Source organism: Myodes glareolus, chromosome 9 (genome assembly GCF_982192425.1).
Source record: "Myodes glareolus chromosome 9, mMyoGla1.1, whole genome shotgun sequence".
NCBI lineage: Eukaryota > Metazoa > Chordata > Mammalia > Rodentia > Cricetidae > Myodes > Myodes glareolus.
This window is the reverse complement of record NC_142034.1, coordinates 101,011,197-101,034,508: the sequence shown is the minus strand read 5'-3', so window position 1 is coordinate 101,034,508 and position 23,312 is coordinate 101,011,197. Positions and strand designations below refer to the sequence as shown.

Here is a 23,312-nt window from a genome sequence, read left to right as displayed (position 1 = left end):
AAGACGGTGCGTCCAGCTTTTAAGGGTTGCCTAGCACATGCGCACAGGGGATGACGTGTTTACGTCATACGCAGATGACAGAGCTCACGCTTGCATGCAAGGGTTCACGCAGTTGCCTCAGACGTAAGTGATGCCACCATGCCGCACATGGGTCATGCAGGGTCCTTTAAGATCCCACGGGACCATTAGGCACTTCTGCCTGAGGGTTTGTCCACACGTGCATGGCCCTAGATCCCGGAAGTGTCAGCCATTCTATGTGGCTGAATCATTACAATGCAGGCTAGACTGTCTGGTCTGGGAGTGCCGAAGATCCTGTTCTGCCTACCCAGACTCAGGATTGCAAGCGTATGTCACAGTGCATTACATGGTGATGCCTGGGGACCAAACTCAGGTCCTCATGCTAATACTCTACTGACTGTTGTGGAGACAGGGTGTCAACAGGCTGACCTCAATGCAGCCAAAGATGACCCGGGACTTCTGTCTTCCTTCCACCTTTCCAGTGCTGGGATTAAAGACATGTGCCTGGTTTTATGCAGCACCGGAGACCGAACCCAGGGGTTTTATGTATGATAGGCAAGCACTCTAGCAACAGATTCAAATCCCTAGCCCTTCCTTGAGTGTGCCTATGACCAGGAATGACACATTGCAGCCTTGGTATTACCCATGTGCTCTGGACCAGAGGCATGGGACATATGAGCATGTTAATTGAGAGTGAGGCCCTATCTAGGAACCAGGTTAGAACTGGTAGCATCTGGACCCCTACTGATCCATATATAGTCATTTGAGAAGCTGGTGCGGGAGCAGAGGGATATAGAGCCATGTTTTGTTGATTGAACCAAGTTTTTCTGTTCAGGCTATGGTTGAACAGCCGCATCAGCTCCTTGGGCCATTTTTCTCTGAAAATGTTAGAATGTGTCAAGAAAAAAGTTGAGTCCAATGACTTGGGTTAATTATGTACCATGTATCTCAATGGTTTGATGATTTTGAAATGCCACTGCAAAAAGGTCTTACAGAGGCTCTCTGGAGGCTGTAACACAGGCTGGACTGTGTCGTGATGCTCTGATGGCACTGTGAATTAGCCAAGAGGAATTCTGAAGGAAGCTCTTAGGATGAGTGGCTAAGACATAGAAGTGGCTTGCCCTCATGAGCTGGGTGAAGAAGCTGGCACAGTTCTACTGCTTGGGGACAATTACATAGGGGATGGTCTCCAGAGTGCTGGAGAACTGTTACTCACTGGGTCTCCTCTCTGGTTTTCTTTTCTTTTATTTTTGAGACAGGGTCTCTCTCTATAGCTCTGGCTGTCTTGGAACTATGTAGAGAAGGCTGGTCTCAAATTCACATAGATCTGCCTGCCTCTGTCTCTCAAGTGCTGGGATTAAATGTGTATACCACCATGTGAGGCCCTTTGTGGGGTCACCTTGAAGAACACTGTATTTTAGAGGGAGGGACAGTGTGTGCGTGTGTGTGCTGGCATATGTACTTGCTAATATGGATGTCACATGTGTACACAGGCATGTGAGGCCAGAGGCTAATGCTGAGTGTCTTTCCTCTGTCGATCCCTCCCTTTAGTCTCTCACTGAACCTGAAGCTCACGGAATTGGCTAGACTGGCTGGCCAATGAACTTCCAGGGTTTGCCTCTCCTCTTCAATGAGCTCTACCTTATTTTGCTACAAGGGCTTTCACAGAGCTTGGAGCTCACTTCTTTGTCTTGGTTGGATGGCCAATGAGCTCCTGAGATCTGCCTGTCTTTGCTTGTCCACTCTCTTCTGTAGGCCTGTGACTAGACTTTATATGCCAGTGCGGGAATCTGAACTCAGGTCAATTGTACAAGCAGTCATTTCACCAGACCAAACTTAAACTTTCACTCTCCTGCCTCAACCTCTTGAGTGTTGGCACAGATCCCAGCCCTCAGCACAACTGATACCATGATGGAAGTACCATCCAGGCCTTGGAACCCAGCATGCAGGCACCAGCATCTACCAAAATGAAAACAATGACCTAACCCTTCAATGTCCACAGGTCTGAGAAAGTACTAACCTTGCTTTCTGGCTTCTGTAGTTCTGCCCCTGGCTAACTGTTCTTGTTAACTGAGGTGTGTCAACCCAGGATGTGGGTTTTGCGCTTAAAAGCTCACCCTGAGAAAGGCTCAGGATGGCAGTTTTGTCCCAAACACTCAGTGTAGTCACCAGCTGGCAATGAAGACCTTTCCTCCCCTGGTTTGGTTTTGCAGGGGTTCTCTGCAAAGCCCTGGTTGTCCTGGAACTTGCTCTGTAGATCAGGCTGGGCTTGAACTCACAGAGATCTGCCTGTCTCGGCCTCCTGAGTGCTGGGATCAAAGGTGTACACCACCACACCTAGTTAACTAAGACTTTCTATTGGCTTGAACCTGTGTCTGAGTGGTCTTCTCTGGGGGATACCTCTTAATACCAGTATTCCAGCTATGTACTGCCACGTCCATTTTATGTGGTGCTAGGGGTGAATTCCAGGGTCTGTGTATCTGCTAGACAAGTCTCCCCCACCTGAGCTAGATCTCAGCCCACCTCAATAAAATTTCCTGTGGAACATAGGATTTCACACACTCTGGGCAAGTGCCTAGTCCAACTAGCAGAGGAAGTGTGAAAAGTGGTGCCATGGTCACGGCCCCACCCTCACAGGAAATAACCAGATGGCCCAGTGGCTCGGGAGCACATGGGAGCTGTGTGACAGGCATGAGACAGCCAAGTTATCACACTCTAAGCAACAATATTTTGGGGGCTATTGCTGCAGGTAGTGATGGATCCTGGAGATCAGCTTGGTTCATGCAAGGGCCACTCCGTGTTTAAAATGACAGCATCTCAGTACTCGGAGGGTTTGCTTTTACTGGAAACATATTAAGTGACAGTCAAGAGGTCACGCCTTTTGGAGGTGGCTCATGCTGCTGGTTCCACTCTGATCTTCCAGAGCTCCTGCAACACACAGAGATGACAGCGTCTGAGGACTCACAAAGCAGAAGCATGTGACAGCAGGGCAGGGATGGGGCCCCTTCCCGTCCTTGAGGCTCTGGCCTTCACATGGTGGCACAGTGGCTGTGTAGACCAAGTCTAGAACTAGCCAAAGGGATACTGGTATGCCACATGGTGACAAGGGACTGAAGGAACAGCAGCAAGTGGCCACAGTCTCGCTATTTTGGGCACCTTAACCACTGTGGTCTGCAGCTCCATTTCCTGAGAAGGAAGAAAGGAAAGAGCACGAGAAAGCTGGTCCTTCCTTCCCTCTGCCCCTGCCTTCCCCTCTCCTGAGAATGAGGCCTGATCTCCACACCCTTAAGGCAAAGAGAACAAAAGACACCGGATGGACTTCTGTAATTTTCAGGGTAATTTTGAGTTTTGAAATTCACTCTAAGTGCTGGGTTTAAAAGCTGGGTAATAGCAGGTTCCTTGGCTATAAGATGACGTCCCAGATCTGCCAGTTCCTGGCTGGGTGCATTAACTAAGGCAGTGGACAAAAGGTGTGTGGCACCAAGCACACGCTGGTCACAACTGCAGGAGGATGATCGAGAGCCTGGTCTGAGCCTTCGTGACTGGCCAAGAAGCAGCAGCATCTCCACAGGGCAGATGCAGCCATTAATAAGATGGTTAACGTTGTCAACTGACAGGATCTAGAATCACCATGGAGACAAACCTCTGCGCACATCTGTGAGTTTCTGGATTGGGTTAGTTAAGGTAGGAAGACCCATCCTAAATGTGAGTGGCACTGGACCATGGGCTGGGGCCCTTGACTTAAAGAGGAAGCCACCACGTTCATCTCTCTGCTTTCTGACTGCGGATACATGTGACTAGCTGACTCACACTCCTGCAGTTATTACTTCCCTCAAACTGGGAGCCAGATCCAAGCCTCTCTTCCTCCCATGCTCTCATCAGGCATCACCCGGGGCTGCCTTCCCACCTACAGAACTCAGAACCTTCCTCTGATTTACTGCTCCCTAAATAACCTTCTGCTTTGCTATGGCTTGAATTTGGAATGTCCCCTATAGGACCCTGGGTCTGAATCCTTGGTCCCCGCCTGGAGGCACTGGTTAGGAAGGGTGTGAAACCTTGAGGAGGTAGAGCCTTGCAGGAGGAAGAGGAAGTGGGCAGGCTGGCCCCACTTCCTAAGGTGGTGGGCACAATGTGACCAGCTACCACCTGCTCTTGTGGCCTAGTTGTCCCTTACATGGTAGCTTAACCCTCTTGAAATGTGACCCAGAAGAAACCTTCCTCCTGATGTTGCTTTGGTCATACACTTTATCTCAGCAAGGAGGAAAGTAAGCGATGCCTGCCCTCTAGCTTCCTCTGAAGTCTGAGAAGGCACAGACCTGCTCTGGCTGGGTGACTGCTGAGAATGGGTGGGCTCAGGGATCACAGACAATGTTAAACCTGGGAGACCACGAAGGGACAGGCAGGCTGGCCCAGTGCTTGGTTTCCCACTACCCTCAGGGGGTGGCATGTACCAGCTGCCGGATGCGCTCGTAGATGAGCAGCTGCGGGAAGGAGGCTTCCACAGGCTCCACCATGAAGCGCAGTCTGCCGTCAGCCAGCTTCTCCAGGGAGTCTAGGGAGGCACGGAAGTGATCGTAGGCTTCACACGTGACGTCCAAGTGTCTCAGTGTGAAGTTGAACCTGTGGATTGAACAGCGGCAACACACTCATCACGACTAGGAAGGGTGCAGCCTCACAGCCTGCTTTCCACTTAGTGCCTGGTCAGTCTGGATTTAGCATCTATTCTGCACCAGCCTTTGAGCAAATTCCTTCCAGAGGAATTCCTGCATGGAAGCCTGGTTTTCCAGAATAGCTACTGGCTATACTCTCAGATGTGGCCATAGGGAGCTGAGGTCACCTGCCAAGACAACACCCTAGAAAGGCAGATACACATCTCGAGTTGTTGCAAACAGATTCCAGGGTAGATCTGCTGGCTGGGTGTTGTGCGTATTATCTATGGGGAGGGCAAGTGGGAGGCTGTGGAACAGGGAATCTGCAAAATGATTTACCTTGAATAAGACTGTTCACCTGTTTCTTTTTCTTTTTGCACGTGTATGCAGCAGTGTGTTTTTGTCTGTGTGTGTTGCGTGTACATGTGTAAATGTGGAGGCCAGAGGCGGGCATGTTTTTCTACATTGTACGTTGAGACAAGGCCTCTCTCACTTGGCCCTGGGCTTGTGATCTGGAGGCCACCACACCTACTGGCACTTTCCTGAGTGGCAGGGATGCTCATCTTGTCCAGTAAGTGCTTCACATGTTAAGGATCTCCACGACCCCTTCTTCTTTCCAAATTTTTTATTGTAAAAAATTTCAAACATCCAAGTAAGCAAGAACTATATAGCAAATTGCTTTGAAGCCATCGGCCAGCTTCCGCTGCCACCGACTCTTAGCCACTCTGTCCCTGTATTTCCAGAGTATCAACCACCTTCCTCATCAACAAGCAAATACCAGGCATCCCAGCATTTCTCCAGCAAACACATCTGTACATATCTGGAAAAGATAACGATTCTTTCCTCAAAATGAAATTAACAATCCTTTGGTTTTTTTGTTGTTGTTATTTTTGTTTGTTTGAGATAGGGTGTGGTATCATGGTAGCCCAGGTTGGCCTGAATTTACTGTATAGCCCTTGAGTTCTGATCCTTGTGCGATCATCTCCCAAGTGCTGAGATTACATCTGTGAGTCTCTATGCCCAGGCACACAGTAACTCTAAAACATCATTTACAGAATTCAGCTTTTCCTGCCTGCCCTAAGTCTCTTGTTCACAGTCTATGGAGGGAGGATCAAAAGGAGGGCCCTTGCTTCTACGGGACACTGTGTGAAGGAGGGACTTGGAGTTACTGGTGTGGAATAGGCAGAGCTGAAACAGAGATATTCTGCAGAGGTCCTAGCAGAGGGCAAAAAGACAATACGAGGGAACATGTGGTTCCACAAAGTAATTCTTTCATTCCTATTTTTTACTAACCATTTAATTTTTCTCATTTTTAAGTTTTATTGAAGACATAGAAACACAGACAACTTCCTTTCCATAGAAAACAAGGTGTAAGTGATACTAATGGCAGACCTTGACGATAACGGACTTAGCATGTGGAAATGAGAGGAAGTGGGGCAAGTGGTGCGGGGCCTGGTCTCAGGAAGGTCCTCATCTGACACTACCTCACTGTGGCTTGGAGACTAGCCCCCTAGCGTCTCTCCATGTAAAACGGGGCCAGGCTGGCTGTATCTGGTAAAAAGAGCAATGATATGAAGGTGTGCCCAGCCCAGCACACAGCGGGCACAGGTGCAGGGACCCCACGGTGAGGGTGCAGCTGGGGCAGTAGAGCTCACCTTTTCTCCACTGACAGGATGGCGGTGCAGGCATTTTTCAGTCTGTGGACGAGTCGGGAGAGCGTGTTAAACAGGGCGTCGGTTAAGTCATCATCGTAGAACACTAGGGAAAGAAGTATGGGGAAAAGGTGTGCCTTCGGAGGTCACTGCCCACACAGTAGCAGCTGTGGAGGAATGTTCTGGAAAGGAGCTTCACGGATGGCTCTAAGAGTGTAGGGAGACGAATTCTCTACATCCTAGCTGCAGTCTCTCACAGCAAATCAGTCAGCCTCCTGACGGTGGGCAGTGTTTGCTGGGACCTTCGCAAGGACAAGGGTGATTATTTGACTTTCCCAGCACTGCTTCCATGTACTGTGTGTGCGTGCACCTGAGCCTATAGTCACCTCTACTGCTTGGACATTGGGCAGTTATCTGAAGACAGGTCTTTGTCAGTTCTGCTGTGGACTGATAGTTGCACAAACAGGAGCCTGGGAAGGTGGGGTAGTGACTTTGGAGAAAGACAGCTGGCCATTGTCCATCCATAAGTAGCTCCCATCTTACTTATCAAGACGAAGTTGAATGCGTCATTCTTAGGGCTGCTGGTGCCTTTCAGGTATTAACTTGACATCTCTCTGAAGAAATCATTCAGAGCAGGTGAGGATTTGGGGGTAGGGGTTCTCTGCAAACACCAGGACTGGCAAAGTAATATCCGTATGAGGCAAGAAGGAAATCCATTTCAACACAACTCAGTAGCCAGTGTTGGTTCATATCCTTGAGTCTGACCGTGGGCAGGCTACTTTAGACATATTTAAGCCCAGTAAAACTTTGAGAAAAGGGTTCCTGGAGACAGTCATCACAATGAAGCTTAAGGAGTGAATACATCGAAACTTTTGCAAAGTGCACGTGACAAAGTACTTGTCAGGAGAACGGCTCTACAGTTTAGAGGCCCAGGGGAGGTCTGGACATGTGACATCACCTCTGGGGATGGGTTCTACTGACTGAGAAACAATGCTCAAGATAAAGGTCCAAGAAGCAAGAGCCAAAGGTAAACACAACAGTTTGGGGGACTCGGGTGTGGCCTGGCCCACAGACAGCACAGATCAGCAGGCTGTTAGCTGTATCCACTTCCAGGTTTCTGGGCAGAAAACAGGTTTATGGCTCTCTGTTGAGGAGCTAACCCTGCATGTTTAACATTCCTGGTTTCCCTACTGCTTATCTGTGAGCACAAGGAGTTTGTGCCCTCTGCACGAGGGGATACTCTATGTCACAGGTATTGCCGAGGACACAGGATGACAGAGAACCACTCACCTTCAGCTGCAAACAGCACAGTGGTGTGATCGTACAAGTCATTGATGTCCTCCTCCGACCAGCTGAAGGGAACTTTGGGATCTAGCAAAGAAGAGAAGACTGAGCAATCATTCCTTCCTCAGGTGGCCACCAGTTCTTACTGGAAACTGATCAAAGGAAGCTTCAGGACAAGAGACAAGGCTGAGCTGGGTGTGGTGGTACACGCTGGTAATTCCAGCACCCAGGAGGCAAAGGCAGGCAGGCCAGCCTGGTCTATATATCTATATATTGAGTTTCTCGTCAGCCACTGCTACTTAATGAGGCTTTGTTTAAAAGAAAAAAAAGAAAGAAAGAAGGAAAGAAGGGGGGGCATTAAAGGGCAAGTGGGTTCTGCCCTTACTTGCCACTTGGTCAGGAACTCTGTGAGAACATTATCTGTTTACCACCATCCAAATTTACTGTGTGAGACCATGAGAGAGGTCACATCACTCTGGTTTCAGTTTTTGTGTTTACAGAAAGGCAACTAAAACCTTTCTTAGAAGATGGCAGGGAAGGTCAAGAGTCAAGGACTCACAGAAGAGTGCTTGGGAGGTGACAGAGCTTCCTTATTGACAGGAAAAACAAATCTAAAGTCTCCCAGCCACTCACTGGGCTTTCTAGAAAGCAGTTAAGACCCAGAGGTCACAGACCTGGGATCACAGTCTGGCATCTCGAGTGCTAGTCTCCACTCACGAAGAACTGAACCCCCCCCGCTCCCGTGACCCCAGGAGGTATGTCAGTAGCATGCAGTCAGAAGCCTATGGAGGGAACCCTCCAAAAGACGTGCAACTGTGGAGGTGGCCATACTCGTGGCTCACTTAGGCCATAGAGCTGAGACCTCTGGGCGCCACAGAGGAGACCCTGAACCGAGGTGACGCTGCAGGAAGCACACACCTGTGCAGAGGTTGTCTTTCAGCCAGTCCAGCTCCTTGACCTTAATCACGCCATCTGCAAAAAAGCAGAGAGAACTCCCGAACTGAACACAAGTGGGGAAAAGCACCCGACTCTCCCATAATCCTCACCATCTAACCAGGCAGCTATCGTCCCCAGTTCCTCTGTCAGCCCCCTCTCCCCACATGCTCTCAGTGCTCAGTGCCAGTGACTTTAGACACAGGGAATATAAACATCTATCAGTCCTGGCCCCGCCCCTGGAGACTGGGGCTGGTAGGTCAGCAGAGGACTCGAGATTGTGTGATTAGGGCGTCACAAATGGGAGAAGCCAAATGCATGGAGGAGGGCACGGATTTGTCTGTCAGCCCAAGGATGTCAGGGGGGCTTCACAATGCCCAAGGCCAGGCCATCTATGTTCCAAGGAAACAGCTGCAGCTTCCCCTCATCTGGTGCAAAGGACAGCCACCCCGACACTGTGATGACTGGCTGACAGTGTTGCCCCCAGCCCTCCCCCACCCAATTTTGGCCCTCACCTCCAGTGGCAGTCAGATGACTGTTGAGGGCAACATTTCGTTGGCACATGGCCAGGAGGTCCGTGCCGACATCTAGAATGACAGAAGGGGGCATCATGACACATGGGCTGTTAAGATACTCCTCTCCATTGTTTCTCATGGAGAGCCGCCAGTGGCTGGACTGTTGAGCTATGGTCATTTAAGATGTTAGCATCTCTGGAAGCTGGATGAAGGAAGCTGGATGACAAGTCCTGGATTATTTTTAGGAACTTCCGTGCGAGTCTGATGTAATTTCAAATTTAAATATTAAAACAGTAATCAGTTTGCCACACATAGGATCAGCTCATCACTGTAATTATCAGATGAGGCACAAAGGTGCTCATTGCTGCAGCTGCCAAATGTGAGAAAGCACAGGGTGATCAGACTGCCTGGCGACAGCTAAACAAAATGATAAAAACGCTCTAGCTATTAAAGTCACACTCAGAATAATTCTTAAGGACACAGGAACATGTCCTTGAAGAACATTTCTCAAGATTTTGGCTCTATGAGTATGTGCACTCACATAGTATATAGTAGCTATCTATACTATGTTCATACTCATAGTATATAGTAACTATTTATACTCTATACATACTCAGTATATAGTAATTATATTATGTTCAGACTCATAATATATAGTAACTATTATACTATATTCATACTCTTAGTGTATAGTAACTATACTATGTTCATACTAATAATATATAGTAACTATTTATACTATATTCATACTCATAGTATATAGTTACTGTACTATGTTCATACTATACTAATAGTATATAGTAACTACTGATACTATATTCATGCGCTTAGTATATAGTAACTGTACTATGTTCATACTCATAGTATATAGTAACTATTTATACTATATTCATACTCTTAGTATATAGTTACTATTTACAGGGATTTCAGTTATTCCTTAAGAGTATGCACTAAAAGGTGATGGTAAGATGGCTCCAAGGTTGAGATGCCACACTGTTCCTAAGTTTATTTATTTATATTTTATGTGCATTAGTGTTTTGTCTGCATATATGTCTGTGTGAAGGTGTCAGATCTTGGAGTTACAGTTGTGAGTTGCCATGTGGGTGCTGGGAATTGAACCTGAGTCCTCTGCAGAGCAGTCAGTGCTCTCAACCTCTGAGTCACCTCTCAAGCCCACCACACTATTCTTGCAGAGGACTCACGTTTGGTTCTCAGCACCCATGTATGATGGCTCACAATCGATTGCAATTTCATCTCTAGGGGCTCTGATGCCCTCAGAGGGCACCTGTCCTTATATGCACATACTCCAATATACATGATTTAGAAGTAAGTTGGGCATGATGGAGCACACCTTTATTCCAGCACTTTGGGAAGCAGAGGCAGATGAGTTCCAGGTCAACTGGGAAACATAGTGAGACTGCCTCAAAAGTCAAAAGACAAATAAACAAACAAAAACTTAAAAAAAGGAAAACATGTAAGAGTAAAAAGATGATAAATTACACTGGGCAGTGGTGATGCACACCTTTAATCCCTGCAACTGGGAGGCACAGGCAGGAGGATCTTTGCGAATTTGAGGCTAGCATGGTCTACAGAGCAAGGACAGCCAGAGCTACACAGAGAAACCCTGTCTTGAAAATAAAACCCCAAAAACCTTTAAAAAAAATAAAAAAGAAATAAAAGAAGAAAAAAGAGAACTACAAAAAGACTACAGACTGTGACATGAGTGCAGTGTGCACAGATCCAGACGTGCGGTGGGGGTCAGGGCCCGCGTGCCCACAGCGGTGTTAACACACTGCACTCTGCGGAGCCACGCTGGGATTGGAACACGAGTGGTTTTCATTTTCTGTTTCATACTCTATCCTAAGAACAGGCCCTGTTTCTACCATCAGATACAAACGACAACTAGTGTGTGATGCCTACGAAGAGGACAGCGTAGGTTTCTCGGGATGTTTGCTCTCCCATGGATGGTGAGCAGGGAAAGGACACCCACACTGCACGCCCAGTGGTCTTGTGGCTATACGGTGACATTGTGGTGGCCGGGTGTTGAGGGCCATTTGGACAGAAAAGGGAGGGTGGCGAGAACCAGGGGAAGTTGGGGACTGAGAAGCAGCCAGTGCCCAGCTCCCGGTGACCTAGTTCATTTTTACAGATGGTACACATTATGGAGCCCACTGGTCCCTTGTCTGAGCCAAAGAGTCATTGCCTGTACAATAAACGGTGCGTGCCATGGTGGCTGCCACAATGCTGGCGAGTCCTGTGCCTGCCCCAAGCTCCAGCACGGTGCATCCCTGGAAGAGGTCCCTTCGGAACAGGATATAGTCGGCCAGGAACAGGGCACCCCGCCACACCTGCAACAGAGAGGACACAGAACCACAGGTGACTTGAGGCTCTGGAGAGACCCTCAGGAGCCACAGGAAGTGGACAGGGCTTACCCACCTGCTTGCCTACATCCTCCAGGGGTGTGGCCATGGTATGCTCTGGATAGGACAGAAATCGAGAGAGAAACATCCATGGTGAAATGGAGCTAGACAGAAGACAGAGGGAGGGGTAATGTGGTAGTGTGCCAGCCTGGCTGGATGACCAAAAGAGAAGCAGAGGCATGGACTATGCTGCCAAGTGGGAGCATCACTGAGGCCAGGTCTGTGGTCCATTCCCCTTTAAGGTCACTGGATGACTGCCCTGTGGCCCACACATGAATCACACTATATGAACTGCCATTTTAAAACTGAAATAGATTTACATGCTAATTACAGCTGCTTCCAAAAATGCTTTCTTATGCTTACAACTGCACCAGAAGCTAACACAGTAAGTTTCAATTTCTTTCTTTCTTTTTCTTTTTTTGAAATTCATGAGAAGCCAGGTGGTGGTGGCATATACCTTTCATCCCAGTACTTGGAAGGCAGAGGTAGGAGGATCTCTGTGAGTTTGAGGCTAGCCTGGTCTACAAAGCGAGTTCCAGAACAGCCAGAGCTGTTACAGGGAGGACTCTGTTTATGAGAAGAGTGGTGGTCGGTTACACTCTGAATTCCAAAATATCTCAACAAAATTCTGATGGTCGGAAGGAACGGTAACATGAGACAAAGGAGAAACACTGCAGAAAATTGTCTCTGCTGTGTCGGGTCATCATGAGGGGGAGGCAGACAGGAGCCTGGAGGCAGCGCCTGAAGCAGATTGTGAAGGAATTACATATACTTAATGGTTGGCTCCCTACGGGGAGTGCTGCTACAGTGCTGGGCTTTACCACAGCAATAGACGATCAAGAAAGGCAGCCAAATAAGCAGGGTCCTCCACAGTTCCTGCCTTGATGTCCCTCAGTGAAGGACAGCAATCCGACACATAAGCCAAACAGAGCCTCTCTGTCCTGAGCTGCTTTTGCTCACGCTGTTTGTCGGCAATGGGGAGCAAACTATAATCAGGGGACTGAAAGTACCCATGTTAAACTTCAGACTTGCTAGTCTGCTGTTAATGTCAAAATATTTGGGTTTTGGTGGATTCTGGGAGTAAGTGAGCCTTGATTCCTGGTGGCCCCAGGAATAGCAGAGGCCGTAAGCATTAGATGGCAGATATAAAACAATGAAGGTTGAAGGGAGTGCGCTTGACCAAGGGGTGGCGGGCAGCTGTCGCTCGAGTAAACAGTACGCATTCTGCACTGTGCAGTGAGCTCCAGGTTGTAGTTTTTGCGAGCCACCACCTGTGGTGGGATGGGCTACCATGCTACAGCTGTCTGGAGGCATTTCTGCTGCTGTAAGTAACCCCTCACCTGCTCTTTATAAACTCTACATACTCAGTGGTTCACTACGTTAGACTTTGATGCATCCTTACTTTGCTCTGTCATTGTCTTTAGCTCCCTATCTGGGATGAGCAGACATTTATTCATGTCTTCCTAGAAATAGTGTCACACAATACCTGGGGTCCTTAGACCCTTGCTCTGCCTGTTGAGCCCAGGCAGCAGGACTCACAGTGTTGTCTCTGAGTGTTTGTCAAAACCCCTCAATTGGGCCTTATCACCTCTCCTTCTCACTGTCCACCACTGCCAGCTTCCAACCCATCTGACGGGCCCACTCCAGACTGCGTGAGCAGACAGCCCTCTCTCCTCCACTTTAGTTGCTGCACGTCCTGTGGCTTCCTGTTTCCACTAAGCCCAGTCAAGCATCCCACAGACTCTGTCCTGACCCTCACTCCTGTGCACTGGGTTAGAGAACAGGGGAGTAGGAGGCAGGAGCAGAGCTTTCTGGAGGAAGTGGTACCTGAGCTGGGACCTGGGGCCCTTCGGAATGTGCTAGAAGTAGAAATTGGTAGTAAGCACCCAAGCACGAAAGTGCAGCCCAGCAGAGACCCAGAGGGGAGGAGAACATGTAAAAGTCTGGGGCCGTAAGGGTCAATGGTCATATAGGCGAGTGGGGACCATGTCACCTTCGCTTTTTAAGCTATCATCTAAACTCTGTCCCCAGGGCAGGAGAAGACCTACAGGTCTGGAGCAGACTCTGCTGGCTGCGGCACTACCTGTTCCCAGCTCACTAGAGCCACTCTGAACCCAGAGCTGACAATACCCACAGCTCTACTGTGCCCAGTAGGCACCGTGACACTGCCTTGGTGGCCAGAGAACAAGACCTTTATTTACCAATTTTAATGATGCTGTGGGGGCAGCTCTCTTGCGCTCCATCTGTCACGAAGTCATCTTCCTCCTGTGCTAGAATCATGGGATGTACCTTGTCTCTTGCAGGCTCTGCTTGGTCGGGATCAGAAGCAGCCCGTGGTCTTCGTACAACATCCAGATCCCCATCCTCATCCAGGGGAACACTCAACCCTTCTTGGATGGCGATGTCATCCCCAGCCTGGAGGGACAAATCCTCATGACTGTGGCCACTTCCTGACCCAGCAGGAGATGTCTCCTGTGTGGAGACATCTCTGGGACCATTGTCCTCAGGCCCTGAGTCTGTCCAAGAGTCCCGACTCCACAGGAGCTTGAATTGGGACAGGAAGACTGCAAGTGAGACAAAAACGAAGTGAGCAACGCCAAGGCTCTCACCTGGTTCCTCCTTTTGAGAAGTTGGGCTAACTGGAAATGAAAATGCTTCATGTTTTCTTTGGAGAGAGAGTACCTTGTGGCCCAAGCTAGCCTCAAACTCATTATGTAGTCAAACGTGATTCTCAAACTCTGGCCTTCCTGATTTTACTACCCAGTGTTTGGATCCTACACAAGCACCATCATGCCCAGTTTAATGTGGTGCTGGGGTTCAAACTTAGGGCCATATGTGCATTAAGCAAGCACTCTACTAACCGCGCCACATGCTCAGCAACCGGAGATGCTTTTAAAGGCCAGGTGGGGTGCACAGACTAAGCAGCAGCAGAGGCTGCTTGGACTCAGCAGTGACCATCCAGTGAGTGTCTGTGCAGGCACCTGGCCTGTGTCATGTGATTAACTGCAGAGTTACCATGGAGACAGTATACCAGCTCATGTCATACACATAGACACTGAGCCTCAGAGGGTGAAGCTGCTTAAGTGGCCAAGGCAAGATACAAACCCTGGCTGTCTGGTGCTTCAGCAGCCTCCTCAGGAGGGCAGGACAAGAACACGGACTATTCCTCACCACCAATGGCCATAAAGTCACCAAGAGGGATTTCAGCAAGAGTGCATGTGCCGGGGAGGTGCGCCAGAGACAAAAAGAGTGAGGACTTCAGATGGTTAGTGCTAGGCTGGGCCAGGCTCCTGTCTGCTCTGAGCCTGTTTCCACACTTGCATTCCAGGAACAAATGCATCTGCTGCAAGCCAGTCAGGGCCAACAGCAGTGAGCACACAGGCTGCCTCAGAGTGCTCAGGCCTTTCCACCTCTGTTCCCTCACCTGATTTTACATTAGGAATGGCTCTCCTTTTCCTAGGAAAATAACTGTGAACATCACTGAGGAGCAGGGGACAATGGGAAGACCTAATGACAGTTCTCGCTGCCTTTGTGCAGCCATTCCCTCTTCCTGGGATGCCTTCCTTAGCTCCTCAGACAGATCCCTCTCAGCTTTTAGTGCTCAGTCAGCTGACCCTCCTTCAGTTCCTACAGTACCATATCCTATACCAAGTTTTAAGATCCATCTACCACCCACCCAACCACTCACCTATCCACCCACCCACCCATCTATCCGCTCACTCATCACCTATTCATCTACCCATTTACTCATTCATCTCCTATCCATTTATTCACTTCTCCACCTACCCACTCACTCAACAAACAGACTGACTTTTAGGTGCTGGGGATACAAAGTAGTACGTGGCATCTTAGGGTGCATATATTTAGGGGTTGTAATAGTGAAACATCGAAGTAAACAAGAAAATTGCAGACTGTGACACACAGTGGCAGCCATGTACGGCTGGGGCCAGCAAATCTTTTCTTCAGCAGGTCAAGAAGCAAATATCATAGGCTCTTTGAGCCATATGATCTCTGCTGCAACTACCCAACTATTTCTAGTCATAAAAACACACAAACAAGCAGCCCTGGTGGCGTTTCAATAGAACACTATTTATAAAAACAGAGCAGGGCCAGGATTGGCCACAAAGGCTGTAGCTTGCCAGTGCCTGGTATACTGTGTTATCTAAATTAGGACAGCTAATAATAAGCACACCACACAATGAATGAATGCAGAGTAAACTGAGTAGGGAAGGTGGCTGTGGGGCCTACAAAGGCTCGCCAGGAGTCAGGGCTGAGAAGGAGGAAGGTGGTGCAGAATCTGAGGGACAGATAGAGGTGAAGGTAGCTATGGAGATCAAGCAGGCAGGGATGACCAGGCTAGGCACCCTGGCTAAAGTCCACAAGCTCAATAGAAGGCCCCATGTTCCTTGGAGCCATGAGGGACCAAGGAAGAATCCAAGTTAGGGCAATGCTATGGCTGGCTGCAGGATGAGAAGCCAGCAAGGCTGTGCAGAGAAGAGACGGAAGTCGAGGAGGAAGGGAACAGAGCAGCCAGGCACAAGATGAAGGTGACTGCCTGGGGGCTATGATCGCACACGGCCTCAGCATCTTCCCTGAACAGATCGTGGGCTCACCCACTTCTGCATTTCTGTGCTAGGTCAGGATATGACACTCAGCAGGTTCTCACGAAAGCACAGGCATGTGCTCAGTGAAGAACAGTTAAGTGACATGCTGAACAGAGGTTAAGGAACTTGATTCACTAAAGAAAACAAAGTTTGTTGTTGTTCTAGTTTAAACTGTACCACGGATTTTGTTGTTGTTTTGTTTTCGGTGGAAGATAAGTTCTGGGTGTGTGTGTGGGAACATTTGATAGTGAAACCATAAAATCCTATGTGAAGCTCCACACTTTCAGAATGGCTATTTCGTATAGAAATATACAGAATGGCTAACTATATAAAAGTTCACTGAAACATATAGACTTTGGGTCTGGGCAAATTTGGTGTATGAATTTTTTTTGTCAGTTTTTTGCAATAAAATTTTAAATAAAAAAAATGACAAAAAAATAGATGACAGCTAAACAACCCAGTCTTTACCCCCAAAAGAAGTAGGAGAAAAAGAGAAGATAAAGTAGCTCTTCCAGGTACCAGGCTGCTCCACCCAGGCCTGGATCTTACCTGGTTGTCCCATGCCATTCAGCCGCACCATGAGGTGTCTCTGGTTGGGGGTGTACAGGTGGACATCAGACAGCACAGTGTCACTTTTGAAGGTGACTTCATCCATGGCTGGCCCATGTTATTCCTGGGATGTACCTGGCAGTGTGCGGGGGAGAAGAGCAGGTCTTCAGGATGGTGGCTCCTAGAGGGGACACAGGAGTCATCCAACCAGGAGGCCAAGGGGAGCCTGGGAAGCTCTTCCTGGGACAAGACCCTTTACGCTTCCCTCCCTCCCTCCCTCCCTCCCTCTCTCCCTCCCTCCCTCCCTCCCTCCCTCCCTTCCTCCCTCCTTCCCTCCCTCTTTTCTCATCTGTGGTGCTGAGGAATGAGCCCATGGCCTTGCGCCAGCTAGGCAAGCTCTCCATCACTGAACTATATCTATCACCAGTCCTGTTTCTATTTTGAGATGAGGGCCTTGACTTATTCTGTAGTCCAGACAAGTCCTGAATTTGCGATCTTAGTGGGATGACAGGTCTGTAGCTATCTGCATTTTTCAGTCAAGAAAGTCGGGGAGCCAGGGGGTGGCAGCCCACACCTTTAATTTCAGAACTTGGGAGGCAGAGGTAGGCAGATCTCTGAGTTCAAGGTCAGCCTGGTCCATATAGTGAGTTCTAGACAGCCAAGGCTATACTGAGAAACCCTGTCTCAAAAAAAAAAAAGCAAGCTGGGGAAACAGCATAATAAACAACCATATATCTATCACCCGGACAGATGGAAAACTAGCACTTTTTCATGTATAGTCACCCTATCTATCTAATAATATATAACATCTATCTAATGACAGAGACCATCTACCTAATAAAAGATCATCTATTTAATAATACAGACTGTCTCCTTAGCAGTAGAGACCATCTGTCTAGTAGTAGAGACCACCTATCTAACAATATATACATCTAAATATTAGAGACCATCTACTTAATAAGAGACCTATTTGATAGTGAAGACCCTATATATAAAAACAGACCATCTTCTCAATAATAGAGACCATTTAATAATATATAACCATCTATCTAACAAAGACCATCTACCTAATAGAAGTCACTATCTAATAAGAAAAGGCTATCTATACAATAATAGACTATCTACCTAACAATAAAGACCATCTATCTAATAACATATACCCACCTATCTAATAATATAAACCTGTCTATCTGAAAGACACCCTCTACTTAAGAAACCATCTATGGTAGGCAGGAACCAGAGACCTCTGTGGGTCTGGGCATGAGGTTGGGACCTCCCAGGGACTAAGCAAGAACCAGAGACCTCTGCAGGTCCAGGAGTGAGTCTGGGACCTCCGAGGGAGTAGGCCTGAGCCAGAGACCTTTGTGGAACCAAGCACAAACCAGGGACCTCCACAAGAGTGGACCCAGATCAGGGACATTTACAGAAATAGGACCGAGCCAGCGACTTAGGCTGGAGCAGGCCTGAGACAGCGAACTCCACAGAAGCAGGTACAAGGGAGCAACCGATGAGGGAGTAGGCCGAAACCAGAGACTTCAGTGGGTCTGGGCATGAATCTGGGACCTCTGAGGAAGTAGGCTTGAGCCAGAATGTCTGTGGGTCCAGGCATAACTCTGGGACCACTAAGGGAGTAGACCTGAGCCAGGACCTCTGCCAGTCTGGGGTGCAAATATGGAACTGCTCAGGGAGTAGGTCTGAGCCAGGACGTCTGCCAGAGCAGGCCCAAGGCAAAAACCTCAGCAGAAAGAGCCCCAAGCAAGCAATCTCTGTGGAAGCAGGCCTGAATGACCCCTGGTAAGGCAGAGCAACCCCGGGAGCGCCAAGTGACCTCTAGAAACATGGAGTGACTGGAACCATGGCCCTGAATGCACCACGAGGAGCAACTATCTAAGCCTTGGATCTACTGGTACCTGGAAGACTGATCACCAGAGTCACAGATAGCCCCAACTACAGTAATCAGAGAAAAAAAGATGAGTAGACAAGGTAAGAACACATGCAACAACACAAAGAACAACACGGCACCATTAAAAACTAGTGACCCTACAACAGCAAGACTAGAACAACCAAATATAGATGAAGTAGAAGAAAATGACCTAAAAAAGAACTTTAGCAGAATGTTTGAGGTCCTTAAAGAGGAAATGAGAAATTTTCTCAAAGAAATAGAGGAAAAAAACAAAAAAATTGGAAGAAATCAACAATTTCCTTAAAGAAAACCAAAGAAAAGAAATCAAACATATGAAAGAAATTATTCAAGATTTGAAAACTGAAATAGAGACAAAAAGGAAAGCACATGCCAAGGGAATTATAGAAACAGAAATCATGAGAAAATGATTAGGAACCACAAATGCAAGCATAAACAGCAAAATACAAAAAAATGGAAGAGAGAATCTCAAGCGCTGAAGATACAAGAGAGGAGATAGACTCATCAGTCAAAGAAAACATTAAATCTAACAAAAGTTTAACACAAAATATCCAGGAAATAGGGAACACCATGAAAAGACCAAACCTAAGAGTAACAGGGATAAAAGAAGAAATCCAATTCAAAAGCACAGAAAATATATTTAACAAAATCATAGAAGAAAACTTTTCCTACCTAAAGAAAGATATGCCTATGAAGATACAAGAAGGTTACAGAACACCAGATAGATTGGATCAAAAAAAAGTCCCCTTGCCACATAATAATCAAAACACAAAACATATAGAATAAAGAAAGAATATTAAGAGCTGCAAAGGAAAAAGGCCAAGCAACATATAAAGGCAAACCTATCAGAATTACACCTGACTTCTCAATGGAAACAATGAAAGCCAGAAGGTCCTGATTAAATGTTATGCAGACCTTAAGAGACCACAGACACCAGCCCAGACAATTATACCTAGCAAAATTTTCAATCACCATAGAAGGACAAAACAAGATATTCTATGACAGAACCAGATTTAACCAATACCTAGCCACAAACCCAGTCCTACACAAAGTACTAGAAGGAAAACTTCAACCCAAGGAAGTTGGATACATCAACAAAAACACAGACAACTGATGATCTCACAGCAGCAAATCCCAAAGAAGGGGAAAACACACAAAATAACATAACCAGCAACAAAAACTAAATTAACAGGAGATGGCAATCACTGGCCATTAATATCCCTTAATATAAATGGACTCAACTCACCTATAAAAAGACACAGATGAACAGATTGGATACAAAAACAGAATCCATTCATCTGCTGCATATAAAAAACATACCTCAACCTGAAAGACAGACAGACATCGCCTAAGAATAAAGGGTTGGGAAAAATTTTTCCAATCAAATGGACCTAAGAAACAAGCTGGTGTACCTATCCTAATATCTAACAAAGTAGACTTCAAAGTAAAATCAATCAAAAGAGACAAAGAAGAATATTTCATATTAGTCACAGGAAAAGTCCATCAAGAGAAAATTCAATACTGACCATCTATGCCCTAAATACAAGGGCACCCTCATATGTAAAAGAAACATTTCTAAAGCTTACAACACACATTAAACCCCACACACTAAAGTGGGAGACTTCAACACTCCACTCTCACCACTGGACAGGTCCGTCAGACAAAAAATTAACAGAGAAATAAGGGAACTAACAGATGTTATGACTCAAATGGACTTAATAGGCATCTATAGAACATTCCATCCAAACAGAAAAGAATATACCTTTTTCTGAGCATCTCATTGAACCTTCTCAAAAATTGACCACATACTAGATAACAAAACAAATCTCAAGAGATACAAAAGAATTGGAATAACATGTATCTTATCGGAAACAACCTACCTCAAGACCCAGCAATATCACTTTTGGGTATATACCCAAAGGATGCTCAATCATACCACAAGGACATGTTCAACTATGTTCACTGCAGTATTTTTTGTCATAGCCAGAACCTGGAAACAACCTAAATGTCCCTCAACTGAAGAATGGATAAGGAAAATGTGATACATTTACACAATGGAGTACTACACAGCAGGAAAAAAAATAATGACATCTTGAAATTTCTGGGCATCATATTGAGTGAGACCAAGAAAGACAAACATCATATGTACTCACTCATGCGTGGTTTTTAGACATAAAGCAAAGAAAAACCAGCTTACAAATTACAATCCCAGAGAACCTAGACAACAATGAGACCCTAAGAGAGACACAGACATACATGGATCTAATCTACATGGGAAGTAGAAAAAGACAAGATGTCCTGAGTAAATTGGGAGCATGGGGACCATGGGAGAGGGCTGAAGGGGAGGGGAGAGGAAAGGAGGGGAGCAGAGAAAAATGTATAGCTCAATAAAATCAATAAAAAAATGAGCAAGGAAAAAGAGAAATCATTTATTTAATGTATTACCTTGTAATATATCATCTATCTATCTATCTATCTATCTATCTATCTATCTATCTATCTATCTATCTAGGTTTCCCTACCTACCTACCTATTTAGGTTTCCCTATCTCAAACTCTTTAAGAGTGAGCTGCATGACATTTAACTACTGAATTCTTTTGCTATCTGCCTCTGAGAAACATGTTTCTATATAACCATTTACCACAATTAGAATTTAGAAAGCCATATCCAAGGCACAATGGTTGCAAACAGAAAGGATTCCCTCCAGTCAACTGTTCTGTCTCATCACAGAGCACTAAACAGTGGCAGTCTGATGGGCTTTGAAGCTAGGCAACTGGGTATAAACTCTGGTCCCCCACCTCCCGGATATGGACATTGGGAAAAATCGATTTAGTTCTCTGGACCTATTCTGCCAGTCATATTCCCATTGTCAGAAGTGTGGGGGTGAAGTGCTGAGTAGAGCCCTTTAATCACAACAGGTCTAAAATAGCAACTTCTTTGCCCCGAGGTTGGTTTCAAGTATTTGACCTAAACCTGACCTCTAACCGCTGACTACAGGCACGGTTCCTATCTGGTTGGGGTGTGGACTAGCTGTGTGTTATCAAACCTTATGGGACCTCCATATTTTCAAACTGGAAGAGAGAAAAATTTTTAATTTTACTGTCATAATTCACAAGTCTTCGTGCACCAGTCACCCACAGCTGGAGCTCCTGCATTCAGACTCCCAGGGAACGGCAAGGATACCACTCAGAAAGTTGTTCTCCAAGCTAGCTCTTTCCTTCATAACATGATAAACCAGCCAAGCATGCATGCTGTGAACAGGGGCTGGGAGTCAGGCAAACTGATGCTGGACTTTATGTGAATGAAATGGAAGAAGCGCCCAGCCACCAAACTGTTGGCAACAAAACTCAGACAAGATGCAGGCAGAGGAAACACAGTCTAGCCCTAAGCCACCGACTGGCTCAGGGCAGACTGGCTCCCCTAGTTATAGCGGGGGAACAAGCCTCCTGTCTAAAGTGTTTTGGCTAAAAAAAACCTCTCTGCTGTCTTTGGCAATGCTGAACGTGAATCAAAGAATGCATTGATACGGTGCAATTCTGCTGGAATAAAAAATTACAACTTAGAAAACGAATGTTCATTTCTCTTTCTGAAAATGGGAATTATACAAAGACCAACTGTCTTACATATAGATGGAAAAGAAAGTTATTGCTAATTTCTAGTCAGTTTCTTCCACTTCAGTTTCAACTAAGTAGGCTTCCCAGGAAATGTGGCTTGAGAAGGAAGGCCCAGGTCAGGAGAAGCTCCTTTAAGGGACTCTCCTGGGATCAGCATTCTGGCAGTGGGGCGGCACTCATGTCTATTTTGGGGCCTGTGTGAGGATTAAATGAGACAAGCACCCCTGTCAGAGCTCAGCAGAGAACAATAAATACCTCTAGTATCATGGTTATAGAAGAGGATGCTGGGGAGATGGCTAAAGACCTTGGGTCATTTCCCTACTTAGAAACAGCAGATGCAGTTTCCACCAGGGAATGCCAGGGCTGGAGGGGTTTCTGGTTCCTCCTGGAACTGCTGAAATCGCAGACCCAGGCTGCAGGCTGTAAATTCAATCCTGTAGGGGAGCTAGCTGGTGTTCTAGGCTCCTTGAAAACCACGGAGCTTGATTCCCACGAACTCTTTAAGGGCCTGCGGTCAGTGTTCCTGAGTGCTGGGATGAGGAGTTGAAAGAACTCCTCCCTGCCAGATGAGAGGCACTCCCACTGAGCAATCAAGAATTAGGAGCTGGGTAAGGGAAAGCCAGGAAGCTAGAGCGCCCAGAGCCCAGGGGTGCGAGAAAAGGCTGGCCACGTGCGGGGGTGGGGGGCTCCAGGAACCTCCTCCCTTCCCGGCCGGTCACTCTGACTTGTGGGTACCCCTGCCCTCTGAGGAGCCAGTCACCGACCCGGCCTCTCCTTCCTTTCGAATCCCACAAGTGGGATTGCCTCACTCAGTACGGAATCCGAGACGGGGAAACCGAGGCTAGGGATGGAATTGGGGTTCAGGCTTTAAGGTCGTGGAAGCTTGGCTCCCAAAGCCAAGATGCTCCCTGGATCCTGTCCAGTACCGCCGCCCCTCTCGGGCGCTTACCCACCACGACCCTGGGCTGGAGACCCAAGCGAATCCCTCGCCGTAGAACTCAGGAGGCCGCCATGACAGGCAGTCTGCGCAGGCGTGGTAGGCGCGCCAACTAGGGTCGCGCGTGCGCAGAAGGCGGCCGCCTGTCAACACCTGCTGCTCTCGCCCAGGCCTGTGGCTGTAGCGGGAGACATAACTGTAGCGGGAGCAACCAAG

The 23,312-nt window shown here is 47.3% G+C and overlaps 1 protein-coding gene across 10 annotated transcripts; it reads right to left on the bottom strand.

Annotated features, from left to right (window-relative positions):
* Window positions 1-2,839: 2,839 nt before the first annotated feature.
* Window positions 2,840-23,214, bottom strand: Mettl22 (methyltransferase 22, Kin17 lysine). Of its 10 annotated transcripts, none has more exons than XM_048433164.2 (11): window positions 23,109-23,214; window positions 16,625-16,759; window positions 13,673-14,035; window positions 11,488-11,528; window positions 11,255-11,399; window positions 9,052-9,123; window positions 8,522-8,575; window positions 7,610-7,690; window positions 6,323-6,425; window positions 4,470-4,638; window positions 2,840-2,946 (listed from the first exon to the last, which is right to left on the bottom strand). In XM_048433164.2, exons 2-11 carry the CDS (start codon window positions 16,728-16,730, stop codon window positions 2,911-2,913), a joined length of 1,170 nt encoding a protein of 389 aa, XP_048289121.2. In that variant the 5' UTR covers window positions 16,731-16,759; window positions 23,109-23,214; the 3' UTR covers window positions 2,840-2,910. The 10 variants fall into 10 exon arrangements, with proteins under 10 accessions (XP_048289121.2, XP_085550710.1, XP_085550714.1 ...); XM_085694584.1 differs by having other exon boundaries at window positions 11,277-11,399; window positions 11,488-11,575; window positions 13,761-14,035; XM_085694588.1 differs by having other exon boundaries at window positions 13,673-13,886.
* Window positions 23,215-23,312: the final 98 nt, after the last annotated feature.